Source organism: Lissotriton vulgaris, chromosome 11, assembly GCF_964263255.1.
Source record: "Lissotriton vulgaris chromosome 11, aLisVul1.2, whole genome shotgun sequence".
In the NCBI taxonomy this organism is placed as follows: Eukaryota; Metazoa; Chordata; class Amphibia; order Caudata; family Salamandridae; genus Lissotriton; species Lissotriton vulgaris.
The window spans coordinates 1,051,646,509-1,051,666,684 of NC_141699.1; the positions used below are offsets into that span (position 1 = coordinate 1,051,646,509).

Below are 20,176 nucleotides of genomic sequence, written 5' to 3' on the forward strand. Positions count from 1 at the left end.
TGGTTTAAGCCGGGGGTCGTGGAAGAGGCCCCTGCACGGGCAAGCCAAGAGGCAAGTGAAATTGCTCGGGCTTGATAAACACTGGTCGGCGCTGGGACCTGACGCGTTGCTGAATACCTCGCATTCCAGTGACGTTTCTATGGCTCTGTTGATTGTGAAGCGCTATCCAGCAGCCTCGTGAGGAATGCCGCGCCGTCCGCGTGGCCCCGGGTTCACACGAGCTGGAGGTGGACTCGCCATAAGTAAACAACACAACCCGGAAGGAACGCGGGGATGAAACACCCTCCTAACAGTGACAATGAATGAAAGTGTGCTGAATTCCATTCATTGATTAATAATTAAGTCATCTCTCTGCGGTCCTTAAAGTGATGAGTTGTGCGTATTTGCTTTTTGCATTCCTAAGCATTGACCCTGTGTCTTACAACTTTATTTGTTTTGTATAATGCTCCTCTGGGTTTTGTAGAATGTGCAAAATTTCAATTAAAAATACTAGGCAGTTCAGTTCGATGTACTACCGACGAGAATCTAGTTCTGTCCTGTGCGACTAGGTATTTTCTTTCTAGAACTTGTAGCCTTGAATTTACAATATGGAAATAAAAACTACTGGTACCAGAATGCACAGGGAGACACAATGATTGGATTGGCGAGTCACGCCAGACCGGGGAAGCATGGATAGTTGGGCAGCGATACAATGCATTTTTAAACCTCATTGTCCAAGAAAAAGCGAGGATTTTAAACACCATTGCAAACTATTTGCATTCGAGGTGGATTATAAAAAGGTTGTTTTTTTGCTGCAATGTAGGTATAAAATGTGTATTTTTTTTTTCGAGCTTGAGGAGTAACTTTTAATAAAACAATGAAAATAGCCAGAGCTTAATTTGTAAAAAATAAAGCGAAAAAAAAAATGCCTGGGCTCTCGTCAGTAGGCTACTGCAGTTTGCAGCACACATTGCCCCTGACATGCAACCATTGATAGTAACACCATAACTACTAACCATCAGACTCCTACAAGTGTGACAATTTGGACTATTTCAGGGCCCAAATGTATAAGAATTGCAAGGGTGGCAGATTGAATCGTATTTTTAACGTATATTGAATTAATAATTAATTATTGTAATTAATTATAATTGTGTTCAGCTCTGAAGTAGCCAGACAGCGCCATCTTGTGGCAGACTACCCCATGCGCCTGTGTTGACAAGTAAGTGCCGGTGCTGAGCATCCGGAAACCACTGGCTCAAATTAAGCACTGAAGATAACTTTATTTGAATGGCTGTGAGAATTGTAGCAGTGCAGAGAACTTTAGTTTGTGCAGGTAGCCTGGTTTTGTAAACTTTGCAGACTGTTAGCAAAGTTAATAACTTGTGTCCATTGTCTTTGTACTTGCTCAGTGAATGTCAATAAAACCATATTCTCACTGCCCTATTGGGCAGGGAGAAAAAAACATCTGTTCTCATTGATATCGGGCAGTTGCAGATTAACTGACTAGTCAAATAACAAAAATATCGTACGCCCAAAATAAATGAATATCTACAACAATAATTTTTTTTTTTTTTAAAGAGTTTAAAGTCCCTTCCTGAACAGCGGCAAGAAAGGCTGTACTTGAAGCCGGTTGGCGTGGTTGATTTACCTTGCAGTATGGCTTAATTTGTGCTGGTGCTTGCAGGTGTTGGGCACTAGCACTCGGTTTTGAAACCAGGACCTAATTTTCTTCATCAGTATTGACCCAGATGAAGAAAGATAAGAAAGGAAATGGGCAAAGGAAGAGGACATGGTGACAAAGGGAGAGAACCGGGATGAAAAAGAAACCAGAAGACTGGCATTAAGAGACTGGTCGTGTAGGGTGGAGGAAGAAAGAGGCGTGAGGTGGCATCCAGACTAGGTAGCCTTGTTTTCTGGCAGGCCCATCATTCCGTTGCTCTGGTGGTGTACTCCTTAGAAGTACTTTAGCACCCTGCACTTTTTTTCTTTTTAAATAAATTAAACCATGCATGTCGCTTTGTGATCCAGAGAAGCGGATGGAGGAGGCGGTACAGTCTGTTCTGAAACTTTTGTGCCTTGTTAATTGCTCTCTTGATGAATGTGACATGATCTGTTTTTGTGCTGTGTTGGGTACGTTGTATTAGGGATTTAAAACTTAGGTTTTTCGTGTTCACTTTTTAATGCAGCATATTGACCTCAAATAGTTGTCATTTCTTAATTTGATTAAAATTGTCTCAGCGACTGTTTACCTTGAACATAATAGTTGAACCCTGCTTACTGAATTGGAATGCAGGGTAAGGTGCTGGCTGTTTCATTGGTGCTCTATCACTTATTATTATTTTTTTTATTATAAATCTTATATTTATAAATATAAATATTCTACTTCTTTTCAAAGTTAAATATATATTCGTAAAATAAAGGGATTGGTCGTAAACCTGATGCAACGTATAATTCACTAACATTTCCAACTTCCCAATTTCTCAATTCTACAAAATTCCATTCCCTGCCCCAGGTTACCCCCAAATGCCACACTACCTTCTCAATGTCCAAGATGGGTGTAACGACCATCGTGGGGCACGCTTTGCACTTTTCTTGTGAATAACCACATATCAAGAACTATGCCATTCTTTCTAAGGAGACTGGTAACCTCCGGTATCAAAAGTATCTTTGGGTAATACCACCACCGTCTACTAATTATATTTCCACTGCAATCTGTGTTGCTTATCCTGAGTTCCTGAGCAGGAATGAGGAATAACGTCGAATACTTTTATTTTCAATTAGTAATTCTACATGCTATTTAACTTTTTGCACGAATTTGGGCGTGCAGATTCCTCCAAGTATCACCTGGAGCAAACTGCATTAAAAATCTCTTGAGTGTGTGCAGTTTGTAGAATAAAACTGGGCGCTAACAATGTTCATACCTGATTTCAGATTTAGTGTGGCACTTCTGATGAGGCCGGATGTGGGCGGTGCCCAGGGCATTCCAAAGAAAGGCTCATGCTGGACACATTTGAGTTCTGTGTTATTATGAATGAATGCATTGATAAATATATTGAGTCTATCACGCATGAGCGGAGACTCACTTTCCTAGTGGTTGTGTGATACTCTCTTCTGCCACTGCTTCTAAGCTAGGGCTTGAATACCGCTAAAAAGGATAGGGGGCAGTCATTTAGTTATAAAGTTTTGTATAGCGTGAACATGTCCTGTGAGGGTATCCGAGCTCTTTACAGGGGGGTAGGAGTGACACACCAGTGAAGACAAAGTAATAAAACACATATACAACATAAATACAAAAATGGAAGAATAACAAATTGAAGGACGAGACCTCCCTTGGAGATCAGAAGGCTAGTAGTCCTGAAAAACAAATAAGAATAAACTCTTTTGATTACAATGTGTCCTTGAATGTGCAGGGACATCTGTACAGACCTAATTGAGAAAGTCCACTTAGCTTGCCTGTGAATGACGAGGATCCATGGCCTACAGTTGATCTGGAAAATCCCATCGAGGTCATGACCCACGTTCACCAATCACATTTCCCTAGTTGCATCCCACAATGTCTACTCTCAGCTCCTTTGTGAGCAACCCCTTATCTCCTCTTTGAATCCCTCTTCCTAACTAGCCACCAGCATCATTCACAGTTCTGTATCCAGATCACTTGAAACTGGGCTACAAAAGCCATATTTCCAACCTCCTCTAAATGTCTTTACGTAGGCAACCCAGATTACCCGAAGCATCCTTGGTAAGGCACCTTCAACCTCTCAGGACTCGGCAACACACAATTTCACATGTAGTATCCTTATTCTTCTGAATTATGAATATTTTGCAGTATTCTCCATCCTAGTTATTTGCAAAACTACACAACTTGGTCATAACTCCAACTGTGCAGCACACAGGTACCGCCTTGAAAGGGTCAATAGCCTTTGTTTATTTATTCATTTAGAGTTTATTTGTTGTCCTGTGTGTCACCCAGTTACCCGGGATCCTGTGGGTCTCAACAACCCTCATGCAAGGAATGTGGATTTGTGAGTCCAGATATGAACCATGTATGATATTCTTAAACCACATCCCCTCTTTTATGTAGGACTCCATTGAAGGAACATCTAAACAGCTTACTTTTCTAAAATTAAAGTGTGGTTCAGCTCTCATAGTTAGGACACTTGCACAATTATGTACCTTGTACTCCTAGGGACCTACTGCTATGTTCCCATCTCTTGATGGTTTGCTGGTTCATAAAGTGGACAGTTTCTGGCCGAAGATGTTTAGTTGGGGCACGTTGTGATGCCACATTTAAGTATTTTGGGCCAGTGGCCTAGGATTTGTGAACCATCAAAGGACCTTGAACAAGACTTTCTCATCCAGCAGTAGCCGCCACTTAAGTACAATAAAGGGATTTTTGATGTGGTCAAGCTTAAAAAGTTATAAGCAAATGCTGGCTACCGGGTCTGTTGCCTTTCTTAAGTTTCTTAGTGAGACCGGTCAGTCAGAATACTCTATTTCGATAAATCAATATCATAAAAAGACAATAGCACTATACAAAATTTACATATACTGTAATGCATAAGTTATACAAGGTAAAATCACAATTAATATACACAGTAAGAAATATGTACAAAAGTTAAAAAAATTACCCTAGAAATACATTACATCTTAGTGAGACCTGTGTCTTCGATGATCCTGGTGTACAGACCGTCCCATGACGAGGGATCTGGTCAGTTCCACTTGGTAGTAAATCTGGAATAGCGGGAGCTGCAGATATTGATACAGTTGACCACTGGGTTGATTTGCAGAACAATTAATAGTTTTTATGGGCTTGTTAACAACGCTCCAGGACCTGGGGGAAGGATCATCTCCAATTTCTGCAACCTCAGTTCTGGTTCTATCTATGAAGAGAGTCCTTGTTTGATTCCCAATCAAAATTGGATTTGAGTGTCTTTAACGAACATCATTCGGAAGTTTACCTGTTGCTATTCAATTGGTTTTGCAAAGGGTGCAAGTGGATGCAAGAGCAGATGGGGGGAGGGGTGGTGTCTGATCTTTGAGGTATGCCACATGTAACCGGCTATTCGGTCAACTCCAGTGCCCTAGTCCTGATTTGTTTTTTTGCTGCAGGTGATGAATAATTATTAAGTCCTTGGCACAGCAGATGCAAATATTGCATTTTTTATTCTGCCCTTTGTTGAAAAGGATGTGGTGAGCAGTGCTGGAAGGTGGAGAGGGTGAAGAGTATTCAAGCAGTGTTCTTGTTTTCATCCATGCCACATGTGAATTCATGTTTTCCCGCAGACTGAACCCTGATTTAATCTCATGAAGGAGATTGTTTATCTTCAGTTAGTTTTGTGGTTGTCTCATAACTTCCTGTTCCTCAATGTCACTAGGGCGGAGGAGATCAGAGAGTGCTTGTCATTGGCCATGGCCTTCAACTCTTCAGGTTTGTTAAAAGGGAAACCATGATGGTGTGTTTCAAAGAGCTTGGGTGACCTCCCCTCGGTTGGACTGGCCATTTGTCAAGTGTGTGTTATCTGTCGAAGGAGAGGGAAACAATTGTTTGAAGCATTCAACCTAGCATTGGATGGATACTTTTGTCGTGATGGTCAGTTTCATCGCATCGTCAGACTGTAAGTGTCTCCATGTGGTATAAGTATACTGCTGTTCGTGTGGAATTGAGGAAGGGTAGCGTATTTTGCTAACTTATTTATAAGATGATTCATTCATTTTGGTTGTTTTGGACTTAAGGAACTCAAGTGGGTCTTAAGTGTTTTGAAAAATGTACTATTCTCCTCAGTGCATTTGAGTTAGACCTTTCTTTGAAGATTTTGAACATGTTCTAAATTTGGGATTAGTCCTCCGCTATTTAGCAAAATAGTTGTTTTTGCTCTCTTTATGGCTATGCGATAAATTTTCCATTTTCCCCACAGTCAGTACTTGCATCTCAAGGTTGTTTTTGGCAACTTTCAACTCTGCTAATTCCCCTTTCTAAAGGGATGGATATCAAAGCTTTAGCACGGTATATCCAAGCACTTGCAGCATCTTACACTAAGATATTCAAAACACAAATGAATGAAAGCCTTTCTGAAGCCCCCATTTCATCCGGTGATGGTAGCTTCATTGAAATCCAAGGTAATCATGCCGGACATAATATGCAATCAAAGTTTAACCTATTGCAAACTATCACTGGTCAAAAATAAGCCATAGAGTCCAAAAAAAAAGGATAAAATAGATAGTGATTTAGGGTCCTACAGTGAAGATGTATCGTTGGGAGCATTTAATGCCCATTGGTTTCGAAAGAAATTCTAGAGAAGGTCAGTGTCAATAGCATTCTTTAATGGTGCAAGACTCTCTAACAGGAAGAAACTCTAGATGATGCATTCAGCATGTGACAGAAGTTAACTTAAGGAGAGGAGCTGGCCTAACAGCTAGGGCGGTCGACCTCGACTCTGGGGAATTGGGTTTGAGCATCGGCAATGACGCTGAACATCCTGTGATTCTGGGCAAAGCACTTAATCTCCCCTTGCCTAACAAAAATGAATGTGTCCTCATGTAATGCAACTGGTGCGATGTAAAGTGCCCTGATACCTGATTTGTGTCAAGTTCGCGTTATATAAAACTCTGTAAAATAAAAATAAAAAGGCTGATGAGCAAAGCTATTATAACACTTTAGAGTTTCACGTCAGGTAAAGTTCTCTTATATGGGAGATGCTTGTAGCCAAGTCCAGAGAAGACGAGGGCCTGCCAGATAATCTTGTTCGGCAAGGTTGAGTTTGGAGACCATGTTTGGCTGTGTTCTGTAGCAGTATGGAGGCACCCCTGTCGACTCAGCGGTATGTCCAAACCAGATTTATATGGTCTTTTAGGCAGTTTCCAGCAATGAGTACCTCCAAGTTGGAAAAAATTGCTCAGATGTGGAACGTAACTGACTGTGCCCTGGCACTCTGGTACATCACTTAGAAGTCCCTACACCGGGAGGTGATTACCATTTCAAAAATTTCAAAATTATGCTGACACCCTCCAATCCAAGCTCTAACTGGAAAACATTTTCTTCAAATACTCGTATTTTTACCAAGGGTTCCTTACCAGCTAATCTTTAAAGTGTAAAGATTTCTTTGAAGTGTTCTGAGGCCAATGACTGCTTAGCTAAACTTTTGTTTCGGGGCACTATTTTCTAGTGGACCCACCAATGAAGATTGTACCCTCTTTTAGAATCCTACAGAAATGGCCTGTGTAAACATTTTCAACAATTCTAACTATCCTAGACTTTTATTATCTTTGTTACAGAACTCTAACCCTAAACCCAATTGAACTATCTATTTAACCCGTATCCTGATTTCTCCTATTTTTACACATTTTATTAGAAGTAGCAAAGGTAATACAATTTTACTCTTTGTAGGGACTTTTTTCGCACCTTAAGTTTATTTTCTCTTAAAGGTGTCAGTAGTAGCTGGTGTTGTAGTTGAGTGGCAAGCTGGAGGGCGGTTAGAGCGGGGAGGGGACAAAATAGTACCTTCAGGCAGCATGTCACACTCTTCTGTTCCTCTTCTTGCACACACAGGCCCTCAGACTCCACGGCTGCCAATCCTGACGCTGCTCTCATGTCATGAGAGCAGCGTCCGGATTGGCCTGAGTGCTCTGGATTTGCACCCCTAGGAAAGCTGGGAGTCTATGCCTACTCTCTCCAATACAGTTGGGGTGGAGAGAGCTTCAGTGGCATTACCGAATTGGCCGGCACGGGCACTGATCACAGTGCACTACCACTCCTCCTGCGCCTGCCGTGCCCCATGGTCCCGCCCCCAAAGATTCGGCAGGAATGGAAAAATAAAACCATAACAGCATGCGTTTATTATCATTTTATGTGTCCTTTCCTGACATTCTGAGGCAGTTGGCAGGGGACTCGTGGGGTGGGCAATACTCCTCCACCATAGAGGTGGAGCCACGGCTGAAACATGTCGATTCAGCGCCATTGCTGGCAGGGTTTTGCCTTTGGGTCATCTACACACCAAAGAGAAAGTCTTGAAAAATCATGTACAACCTTTAGTAAACTTCCACTTGTGAAAATCTTGAGTTTGGTGTTGTGAAAGCTTAATTAGAGCACAGTATTGGACATATTCCTCCATACATTTTCCCCATGGCCACCAGCGGGTGACAAACCTATTTCACTCATGCAGTGATTTAATAACCAAACCTGCACTGCAGGTACATACAAGTGTCTTCAACCTGCTAATGTTGCAGAGTACAAATTTTGCTTTTGGTGCCAGGGGTAAGACAGCCTCATATGACTGCATCCCTTATTTTTATTAAAAGGAATATTGCGTCATGGTAGCGTTCATGCGCAAAGGGACCCGTGGCAGAAATGGCCCCTGTCAGTGTTGCAGGCTCCATGCAGTGCTCTACTCTTGTAGGTCATGAGCAGTGGGGTGCAGAATTACATTTCTACTCCTCAATTAGGGTAATACCTATAATGTAATGCTTTAGCATGCCAGTGTCCTTTATGGCCTGTAAATGCCAATGCTGCTACCTGAGCGAGGGTGGCTCCCATGACTGGACCACGTGGCTCATGAAAGCGAATCCTTTTAATAACTAATCCTGTCTAGGTTGGTGCAGAATTCCAACATGTATTTAAAATCAGGTTCATTCGTTTACAAATGTACAGTTTTCTTTCCATACATTGGCATATGTAGTAGCTCTATGATGGTGTACTATCTATGATATAAATGTACATACTGTCTTTTTTATATTGCTATGAACTGTACTTTTATGGTCCTCGAGACCGAAATAAAGTTATTGAATGGAATGGAATCCTTTTAGAGCAGCTGGTGTGTATCCCTGCTCTAAACTGCAAGTGGAGCAGGCTATGAAATGCAAGCCTGACCCTGCTCACACCACTGGGTTCAGGAATTATACCTACATTTGTGTTTTTTTCCCTTGCAAAAGTCTGCACGTATTTATTTTAATCTGGCCCAAAGCCTGTGTCATATCTCCCTCTGCAAGCATGAAAGTGGCTGTTGCAGGGTCCCACATATATTTTTGATGGGTTTGTATACAAATAACCAAGATTTTGTTGGGCCATTAAAGGTGATTCTCTAGTATTTTTTGCTGATCATATAAACTAGTATGCTTCATCAGGCATGTGTTGCATACATATTTAAGTGTTCTTTGCCAGCATGAACCCCTAAGCTTTTGTTACCTCTTTAATATGTGCATTAATGTATATTTTTCAACCATTAGGCTATTATTTTCATTTAAGCTGTGTATTTTCAGAGTACTTCAGGTTGGGTCCCCATTATTGCTTGTCTAATGCACAGATCACATCTCCGCTAGGCTAGATGGTTGACCTCGAAGCTGGGGAACTGCGTTCGAGTCTCAGCAGGGACGCTCAACATCCTGTGATTCGGGGCAAATCACTTCATCTCCCCATGCCTACCAAAATGAAGTCTGTAACGCAATTGGTGCTCATGAAAAAGCTCTGATAACTTCTGGTCGAGTTTGTGCTATATTCAACACCCGCCCCAAAAAATATACTCTTGAAGCAGAGAATCTTTCTTCATAATACTTATACGAAACTATAATCGAAAAGAGATGGGCAATCCAACTGCACAGAATATTTTCTGCTGTCATCTCGCGATTGTCGGTGCCAACCATCCCACCATACTTTAAATGCACAGTCTAGAATAATAGCTTTATCTCTCCTGAATTAACTGTTATTCTTTCATAACATGCATACTTACTACATTCTCTGCTGTGACAATACAGGACCTCAAGAAATATCTTTATTGAACTGGTCAGTGGACAGAGGACTAGATGTAAAAGAGTCATGCAACCACTTTTATCAGGTTGTGTGACGGAACAACGCATTCCGTTGCAACGCATGCCTTTACCACGCAATATCCTTCCACGTATTTTTTAACAATGAATATGCAGTTACCATGCATGCGTTTGCAACTAATTTTGTTGTAAAAGCATGAATGCTAAAGGCATATGCTTGGTAAAGGTTTTCCATGACACCTGCCCCGAGCCCTAAAACCATTCCGCTTCATGAGCCCCCCCCCCCCCTCCATCCCTGGTCCCAGCCCGTTTTACAAATACCTGACCCTGCCCTGAGCCCTAAAAGCCGACCCCAACGTGCCTCCACAGCCCTTCTAAATAATACCCATCCCTGCCCCGAACCCTAAGACGGGACCCCTGCACAACCGTCCCCCTTAGCCCTTTTCAAAAATACACTAAAGCTGTTCCGCCCCTGCCACTTTAAGCCCTAAACCTGCCCCCCCCCCCCCCCCGGCCAAATCCATTCTTCTTCACTCACAAGGATGAGGCATCTGTTCATGCGCGGCGCAGGTCATAAAGAGGAAGCGGAAGGGTCTCCCCATTTCCTCTAACGACGCAGATAGCCTAAAGCATGCTGGCAGCTAAACCGCGCATATGGCCTTACTACACACCGGCACCTTTACCAGGCATATGCCCTTAACACCAGTACCACACATATGCACTTACCATGTATACCGTTGCAAAGTTAATTCGTTGTAAAGGCATGCCTGATAAAGGCATATGCGTGGTAAAGGTGCATGCATTTAATGCATGTGTTGTAAAGGCACGAGTGTTAACAGGCAAGTTGTAATGGCTGTTTCACCTTTTATCATTAAGATTGAAATGCATTTATATTGCATTGTCGATAAATAGTATGTTTGTTCCAGGATATAAGTAACAGTAGGCAGATTTCATATAATGCCTTTTGATTATAATCACATTTGGGAGTTTTGTCCATTCTCTGGTATACTGGAGCTTCAGACCACATCCATCTCAATCATGTTGTTTCTTTTTACAGGATCCTGCAGGCATTTTTGAACTGGTGGAATTAGTCGGAAATGGGACTTACGGGCAAGTCTATAAGGTAAGCTTCTCTGAGACCCGAAATAAGGCGTTTTTAATTCTGATCTCCACAGAGGGGGATATTCTTATTGAAAAGTTCTATAAATGTACATTTAATTTGTTCCTTCGATATCCCCTTTGACTTTTAGAATGCCTCCATTAAGTCTGCTCTTTACATTTTTTTAAACCTAAATATTATAGGAGTTGTCATTCTGACTTTAATCATTCACTTGTTCATCATGGAAATGCTGTAATATACTCTAGGTTTAGTTTGAGATTTGTAATTTGTATAACTGGAATTCCCTCAATCAATGGAGAACCAAATATCTTCCAAGGCTTGGACTTCATAGTGAATTGCTTGGTTGTTTCCCAGTGTACAAAATTCTAATCCCTCAGTGAAGTTGTGAAGTTTGTCACTTTAACAAACTTAATCTCCTTGACAAATTTGGTGTAAGGTGTTTTTTTTCCATTTGCAAGAGATTTTTCCTGCAATTGTATTGAGTTGTTTTCCTACAAACTACAATTTTTGCAGAGTTTTCCATACATTATTTGTTCTTTAAAGCATCAAAAAGTCTGTGAAGTAGACGTAGCTTGGAATAAACTATGCAAATTTAGCCAACTATGTATAATTCATGCCCCCCAGGTTTTCAGGACGCTTTTGTCATTCATTTGTTCTTGTGGTCAGTAATGCAATACAGAGTGGAATTCTAAATAGAAAAAGGCCCGGCCTGAGAAACTTGTTGGCATTACTGAATTATCAAAAGATACCTTAAGGTGAATTGTGGTGACTCGTGGAGTGCGCTGTGCCTGGGTGGTGCTGTTACACCTAGATGTACCTTACAGTGATGACCATCCTGGGATGTTGCTGTCTGGTTGAACCTGCGCTTTTATTCCTCAATTGGAGAGATGAGAACCAAAACAAAGGAAGTTAATTGTTGGGGTCATGCATTTCCTCCATGTAACCACAAGAGACCATTTTACATTTAATTGAAGTTACACATTTAATTCATGTACCAACATGTGGGCTTCTATATTGACACTGGTGGGTAGTGCTGCTGCTAGAGAACATCTGCCCTTTTCTTGTACAGCGAGCATCATAGTATTGATCTTTAAAAAGGGAGAAAGTGGGGACGCAAAGTGTTACAGCCCAATATTCTTCCTGGACGATTTGGATAAAACTAATGGGCATAGTCCCTCTAGAGAAGCGGGAATCCTGGGTGATAGAAAATCAGATCCTAACCTACTCCCTAAATGGGTTTAGAAAAGACGTGGGCACTATGGAACAACGTGCCAACCTCCATTTACTCATCAACAAATACACCTGGGCTAAACCGGGTCACATCCATTTAGGAGTTGCTGACTTGAGCAGCACATTTGATTTAGTAAACCATATTAATATGTGGCAGTCATTGACCAAGATGGGTGCACCTATTGAGATCTTGACTTTCCTGTTACAGATATGCACAGTTAACTACATGGGTACGTTATGGGCTAAGGGAAGAAATTACACCATGTTTGAATGTAACATGAGGGATCCGTTAAGGCTGCGTCTTTGCCCCAATTTTATTTTTGTTATAAATTAATGGGTTGAATGAATACCTGCCAAAGTTTATGGCAAATTACCCCAACGTTGCCCAATGCCCAACCCCGGTCCCCCTGTACACAGGCGATGCTGTATTGATCTCTAGAACTCAAAAGACACACAGATGATAGACGGAATGTAGAGCAAATCAAACATTCACCCCAGTCAAGAAATCTGGAGGTTAACTCCATTGTTCTGTTGCTCACCATGCCACCCCAGTTTAGACCCAGCCATATGCAAATCATTCTTGACCCTGTGCCTCATGGGAGCAATCCAGACCGAACTGGCAAGCCAGGTCCTTCCTGGAACGGAAACAAGCATCCTGGGACTGGTTTCGGGGCATCATCCCTCATAAGTCAGGCTAGCTTGAATCCAGTGGCATAGTGATTCCGGTACCAACGTCTGGGCATACCTGGTGCACTTAAGGCAAGTAAGCAAAAGACACACAGATGACGGACGGAATGCAGAGCAAATAAAACATTCTTATCCAGTCAAGAGATCTTGGTTAAAACCATTGTTCTTTTGCTCACCATGCCACCCCAGTTTAGACTCTGCCTGTGCAAATCAGTCTTGACCCTGTGCCTCATGGGAACAGTCCAGACCTAACTGCCAAGCTGAGTCCTCCCTGGAACGGAAACAAGCATCCTGGTTTCGGGGCATCACCCTTCATCGGGCCAGGCTAGCTTGAATCCAGTGGCATGGTGAGCCCATTTCAGAAGTGGTATTGGGCTTGGAACATCATGTACAAAAGGCCAACGTGAAATAAGAACACAAATCGATACACAAACCCCTTTTTGTTCTTTCTGTTTTTTCATAGGAATAATTCCTTACCTCAATTTTTTGGGTGTCTTTTGCTAAAAATTTCATAGGAATCTCAGAAATGACTTATATCTCACTTTTAAAGGAAAATCTATGAAAGCAGTTAAAACAGTGCATCGTTTTAGCTGATCTAGGACCTCTTAAAGAGTTGTCATGACTCCATACTTACAGCACACCCTGACGTGAGAAGTATGTGTGATTTTGGTCTGTAACAGAGTGAGGTATTCCAGGACGTCTTGATACTACAAAGTTCTCCCTATTATCCGGGGTGAATATCAATATTGTTTCCCTGCTGGATGTCTTGCACATATGTTGTGTTTGTGCTTTAGGAATAGTCTCCAGGGACTGGGAGGCCTGTGCCAGCCTTACACCACCCAATGACATTGTTGGTCACTCTTTCTTTCACCACTTCATTTATAGAACCATTGTCCTTTGAGCTTTTAATAGCAAACTTTTTTTTGAGCTTTTCCATTACATTAACACACTACAATTATATAGAACTGCCTCATTTTTCTTTGCTGGATATAATGACCTATTTTCCCATTGTTCATATACAACACAACAAATGCTCTGTTTCAGAAAAATGTATCATCCTGTTGAAATAAGCATGCATTTTTCATTCATGCAGCGGAGCTCGTGGTTAGCGGAGCAGAATTTGTTACTGGGCTGTTGAGACCTGTTGCTGTCACTATGACAACGTTGAGTGCTCATGGGTCGCAGCTTCTCATGTCCTTAACCTGTCTAGTATAAATGTAGTTACCAGACTTAAGGTGATGCAGTTTATGAACTTCATACATAGAATATGTCAACAAAACATGTTTTCAATCTGAAAGCAAACCTTTCCTTTATAGCGCTTTCCTTCGGCGCTATGCGACCAAAGGGTGATATATGCGCTTAACAAATGTCAAATAACATAACATCTATATACAATAAGAAGCACCAAACCAGATGTTATGTGACGAAAAAACACACCTTTTGTTAACATCGGAGTTATTAAACAATTGATTTAAGTTGCAGATTGTTTTTTTTTCTCTTTCCAGATTTTGTAGATCTAAGAATACTCTCTGAAAATGGTAAATGTTATAAAAAAAAAAATTGTACCAAATCAACCACATATCCTGGTTTTAAACATAAAAAGAGTAATAAACTAAATGTGAGAAATTGAACATTCTCCCAAATCCTCATTTTCTTTTCTATTTTAGCACCAATAAATCCAATAGTAATATTCAGTTGTAGGTAAAAGGTATTTAGACTTCACTAGGCAGGCGTCACTGACGCTTGTGCTATACTACTGAAGTAAAGAAAGTGAGGACTTTAACCAGTATTGGGGGAAGCTTCTCCAAGGTTGAAATGAAATTCGAAGAGTGCTGACTTTGGGAGAAAACCTTTTTGGATTTTTTAAATGCCGGATCTAAAATTGTTTACTTACTATAAATGAGGTCATTGCATTCTTAAGGTTTGCTACACTTTTAACCTTGAAATTATTGTGTTTTAGAAAAATTCCTGACTTGTGACATTTTCGTGACCACTCTGTGGAGTAATTCATAGTGGATGAAGAGGATGTCCTAAAACACTACTTCGTTCATCTGAAGATTATAGTTTAAAATGCTAATTCATACTATGTGTTATACCGCTGAAAATGCAAGGATTTAAAATTAGACTAACTGAGATTACTAAGGATATCTTCGATAAATAAATGGACTCGTAAAACCCTTGGCCTAGTAGTAGATGTTTGCATTATGTTTGTCCCTAGCTGATTAGACAATAATGAACATTGTAGCTGCTAAAGCACTTTGTATGATGTCTAACCCTGCCCAAGCTTTTAAGATAGCGCTGATGCCTTCAGCCTCATATTTATTTATATATTTATTCAATGGCTTTATATAGCGCTTTTTCCATCAGATCAGTATTAAGGTGATTTACAGAGAACAATGAGAGGTACAAAAATATAGGTATAATAGTGCAACAGGCCATATGTCGCTTTACCAGCCGATAGCAAAGGAAAATAACACATAACAGCAAGGTGAAGCAATTTTGGGTGTGGGAAGGGAGCAAGGAAGAGGGAAGAAGAGAAATCAAAGGCATGCAGGAGTAAAATATATCGGCGGGCAAGAGGAGGAGATCTTCACAATCTGGTCCCAAGAGCTGTGCGTAGAAGGCCTTCCCTAAGGCTAGTAAGAAAAGACTCATTGTACAGTAGTCCTGTCCTCTCATTCATTAGCCCATATTTTCATTAAACCTCGGCCCTTCATCTCCATAATAGCTGCCTCCAAAATGCTTCACCCACTCAGTGGCTAAAATTAAGAGTTGAGTAGTTAAATTCAATAAGAACCAATGTGTAGCATTACAAGTGTTCCATAACAGATATGTAGTCTATGTGCTAGTCCCATTGTAATGCAGATATTGTACACTCTTTCCATTTTGGTGATCTTCATCTCCCAGATCACTTCCTTTTCTGTCCTCAAGTATGTATCTTCAAATCAATCCTTTGCAATTGTGGTATTGAAATGTGGTTCACAACTCCAAATCCATTCCTCATTCTTTTATTATTTGCTAGCATTTTCATCTTTTCCATTGAGGTACTTGGCCATGGCAGACCTTACATTGAACTGTAAGCAGAATCTTCAGCATTAGCTCCTCGGCGGTGTCCAATATGAATGAGCTGAAACAAACAAACCAGGGAAGGTTCTAAATGGGTCACTTCATTTGGAATGCAAGCATTTCACCAGCACTTTAAATCTATGTCTAGCAAATTGGATCTCATCTAAAGGATGTTTGATGGCAAGTCTTCTGGGTGAAACATTTTTACAGATTTTACTGAAGTCTAGTAATTCATATTGTTCACTATTCCCTGATCTCATTAATTACCTAGATGACATTAGACATGCCTTCACAACTTCTCCAGAACTTCTTGATCTCATTAACTATCAAGCAAATACTGCCAGTTAGATTTTTCTGGTTTTACCTTATAAGTAAACACTGCTGAGGGTTCTTTCACAACTTTAGTCTGGCAAGCTGGCTCAGCAAGTTAAGTGATTGCTGCTAAATCGGGTGTATGGGTTTGAATTGTGACCGGTTCAAGTGAGCCTTTCTTGAGTACGGCTTAGTTGGATTATTATTGACTTCTATTTCCTTGCGGTGCTTGGAAATGGTAAACACTGTGATGTCAAGGGATATATGAAAACTTGTTATTAACTCTCTGTTGTCCACCCCCACTGCGATCCTCACCACCATTGCATTGTTCTGTTTAATTGCATGCCTTCCCCTAACCTTACAGAAGGAACACTTTGACTGCTGCAAGCCTCTAGACTGCTCTTGTTTATGGAGTAGGACTGGACAATCCCTGTGCCAACCCTCCCTAACCTTTCCTAGTGCTAGTCTGCTGATTGTTGGTAGTCATGAAATCATCTTTCAGGTTTCTTTTTTGTTGCAACTTTTATTGAAGTTCAGACCTATTTACAATTAGTTTTACTCTGCAGTATTTTTTTTTAAATTAATTTCACCAATCCAAATATTCGTACAGAAAACAATTACATACACTTATGTTCACATGCTAGTTTCCACAATATTATTTGCTACCCGTAATAACTTGTGTTTATGGTTGTTCAGTTGAACGCAATACTCTTGTAAAAGCTATGAGTCTAATACATGGTGTGCGTCTATCCTTGTTGTAATCGCAATAGATTTTGTTATACCAGAATTTAACCCGCTGTCATTGTAAAACTAACAATGCGGTGTAAACCCGAAGTCAAGCTCTCCGGTCTCTCATCTCCTCCCCTTCTGGCTTTGTTTACTCTATTTGTAATTACTGTGGTGTTATTGAAGCAGCGGCATGTGAAAGATGGTCGCCTGTCTTGGGAAATAACGAATATTGTTTTTTCAGTGGTTATCGCTCCATCATGTGAGTCACTGTTGATCAAATGAGGAAAAACCAATATAAAATTTCTAGAGAACGACATATGATAATAGACTATTCATCAGCATGTGAAATTACCAGGAATTAGCTTTGTTTTGAGCCACCCACAACCCATAGATTGATGAAACAACCCTCTCAGGAGTTCATGTCCTTACTGGATATTCTTTGAAAGTGTCTAGTTGAGGCAGGCTGCTATGTTACAGATTTCAGTCATGCAACCCCTGGTTGTTACTGGCTTTTGGCAACTTCACAATTGCAAAACTATGTATTACACCATTGTGTTTGTCTTTCGAGTCACAATTGTCTGTGGTTCCATGAAGTTAAGATTTGCATGAAGAGGACCTTGAAAATAAGATGATGAAAAAAGTTTGGTTGCCTGCTTTTCTGGACTTGCTAATGGTAAAGTTGCTAGATTGATTGATTGTTAAACTTTGACTGTCAATTCAAACCTAGTGCTAATCCCTCACATTTTAGATAAACTGTGACTACATAAAACAAATAGCAATCTCTGGAATTGTTCTACACCACCATTGCTAGTTAAGAACAATAACACAATAACAACTCCTACAGTCCTACTTTCAGCTACCTGTTCCTGAACAAGAAGTCCTACTTTCTGCTACCTCACCATGAGTTGCTACTAGCGCCTTGATATCCTTCGGGACGAATGCTGCGTTTTATAAAGAAATAATAATAAAAAAATAAAAAAAATCATGTGGGCAAACTGCACAAAATCTGAGTTTGCATGTAGGGCAGAAACACATGAGGTTAGCATAGTATCGCTCTTTCTGAGGTCTAAAGCTCAGATTGCTGCGCAAATTGTGTACCTGTACAATAAAACACCGCACAATATTTGTAGTTACTGTGTGTTCCCATTATTTTGGTGAACTTCAAATAAGCTCCTTTGTGTAAATGAGAGTGCATCTCCCAGTTGTGTAAATTGTTGTGCTATAGGGTATAATGTTGTGTGGAGCATGAATGATTAGTTATGGTGTGAGTTAAACCTGTTCTATATTCCAATATTCTTTCAAGCGGAAGGGGTAGTGATTGCTGAGGCAAATTCTGTATATTCACTATTACCAATTATATTAGGATAATGGGTGTTGTAAATTAAAGGTACTAGTCCTAGAAACCTCCATGCAGAAGTGAACCATAATGCCATAATCTAAACCTGATTCATGGTGTGGTTGCTTGGCTTAGTTAAAAGCTTCTAAAATTATTATTTGATAAAGGTGAAGATCCACTGCAAAAAGATTTTGAGTGATAAAAAAGATAAAGAACCCCATGCTGAGATAGAAAAACAAATTCTAAAATCTATTCCTAAAAAAAAAAAATCCCAAGTGGGTTTCAAATTTTTAAAAAATGGCTGCGAATTAGTGTAATAGACTTTAACTAAATGTTATTCTATGCATTAGTTCAAGCCGAGACGCAATAGAAAAATGTCTCAAAAAGGACTGTCTTCATGACATTCTTAATATGTACAGGCTGAGCTGGGCAAGAATGGAACCTGTATTGCTGGCAGAAAACTGAACCCTCTCAACAATGTTACTGCCATACTTAGTTATTTAAGACTGTAGAGGTTTTTTCCAATCGAGAGTTGACACTCTGAGCATCTGAACACTGTTGTTTGTTTAGGTGCTTTCATTCTGTAAGCTTCTATGTTTGGGATAGTGTTCTATTGCAAAAAGCCATTCCAGAAGCTAATTTTTGATTCTTCGTTTAGAAACACTCAATGATTTTCTTCTGGTGAGTTTAATGTGAGGGTTAAAAAAAGTTCATTGAAGTTCAGGGCACGTCTATGGAATGCTCACCTGGCTACTACAGTGGCAACTGGAGTTGACACAGAGCAAAGATTGCCCCAAATGCTGTTGAGCATTGCTCACTACTAATTCGCTCAGGGCTTCCAGGTGCTATATATAGGTTGGCCACCACTTTTGCTGCTTTCACCAGCGGGGCCAAATACAATAAGATCAGTTTGTACACCTTTGGAGCCCAAAATTTACAGAAGCTCTGAAACCTCATAAAAGACCTTCCTTAAGTGCTAGAGGCAGAATGCAGGTGTTCGATGCTTTAAATGCAAACATTGACCCCAATGTATAGGGTATCTATGCTCCCATTTTATTCAGTGTACGGATTTTCTCCTATTGTGCTATAGTTTGCTGGATCCTGATTTTCTTTCTTGTACAGTTTCTACCAATTATTATCTGTGTTATGAGATTCCATGGTATTTTTTCAGAAGACACTAAATCGTGCTTCGGAGACGTGATATTCTATGTAGCACAGCAACAGTTTGTAGTGTGAAGCATATTAAGATTCCAGAACATTGTAAATGCCCTAGAATCTCACAACAGACCCTTCTTTAGCAGTGTGGACAGAACAGTGATGATGTGACATTAAAATACAGTCTTGGACACTATTGCAGAGCGGTGCTTTGTTTCATATTGTACTGTGTGACCATATTATTCACTATTACCATGAACATTTGAGGTCACATCATGGAAACAGTAGGGCCACCAGAACCTGTTTTCTTACCTTTATGTATTTGTATAGTATAGCAGCTTTAAAAGAAAGTATACAGGTTAAATGAGGTACCATATCTTAACCACATCAACATCCCGGTCAAACGATAGCTCACACAAATACGTCCTTTAGAGTGGCTGGCAATGAAACCTGATCTCTTCCAGTACACTCCCCAGAACTAGGCAAAAACTTTGTTCCCAATGTATATCACCCTAAATACACTTCTCGGGACAACTAACAAATCACTACCCACAGATGTAGGTTCCAAATAGGGCATTTTCTGGCAGCACACAATCCTTCGTATAGGATGCACACACACCAGTTCAGAAGAAGTGCACAACCTCCACCTCTTGCAGATATTCACCAAAAACTCCACAGGACACACAAACTGGCAGAACACACTCTAAGGGCCAGATGGAAGGTTCTAATACACCTAATGCTTGTTGTGCCCTTTCTGGTTCAATCCCACCGCTGGCACACAGAGTCCATCCGCATTGTTTGTTTGT

General features: G+C 40.5%; 1 protein-coding gene across 19 annotated transcripts in view; it reads left to right on the top strand.

Moving 5' to 3' along the window:
- TNIK (TRAF2 and NCK interacting kinase) overlaps positions 1-20,176 on the top strand; it is a 724,668-nt gene that overhangs the window by 95,486 nt on the left and 609,006 nt on the right. For all 19 annotated transcript variants that reach the window (XM_086944405.1, XM_086944396.1, XM_086944403.1 and 16 more), the window contains exon 2: positions 10,793-10,858. In XM_086944405.1, the coding sequence (XP_086800531.1) occupies positions 10,793-10,858 (66 nt within the window). The remainder of the gene's footprint in view (positions 1-10,792; positions 10,859-20,176) is intronic.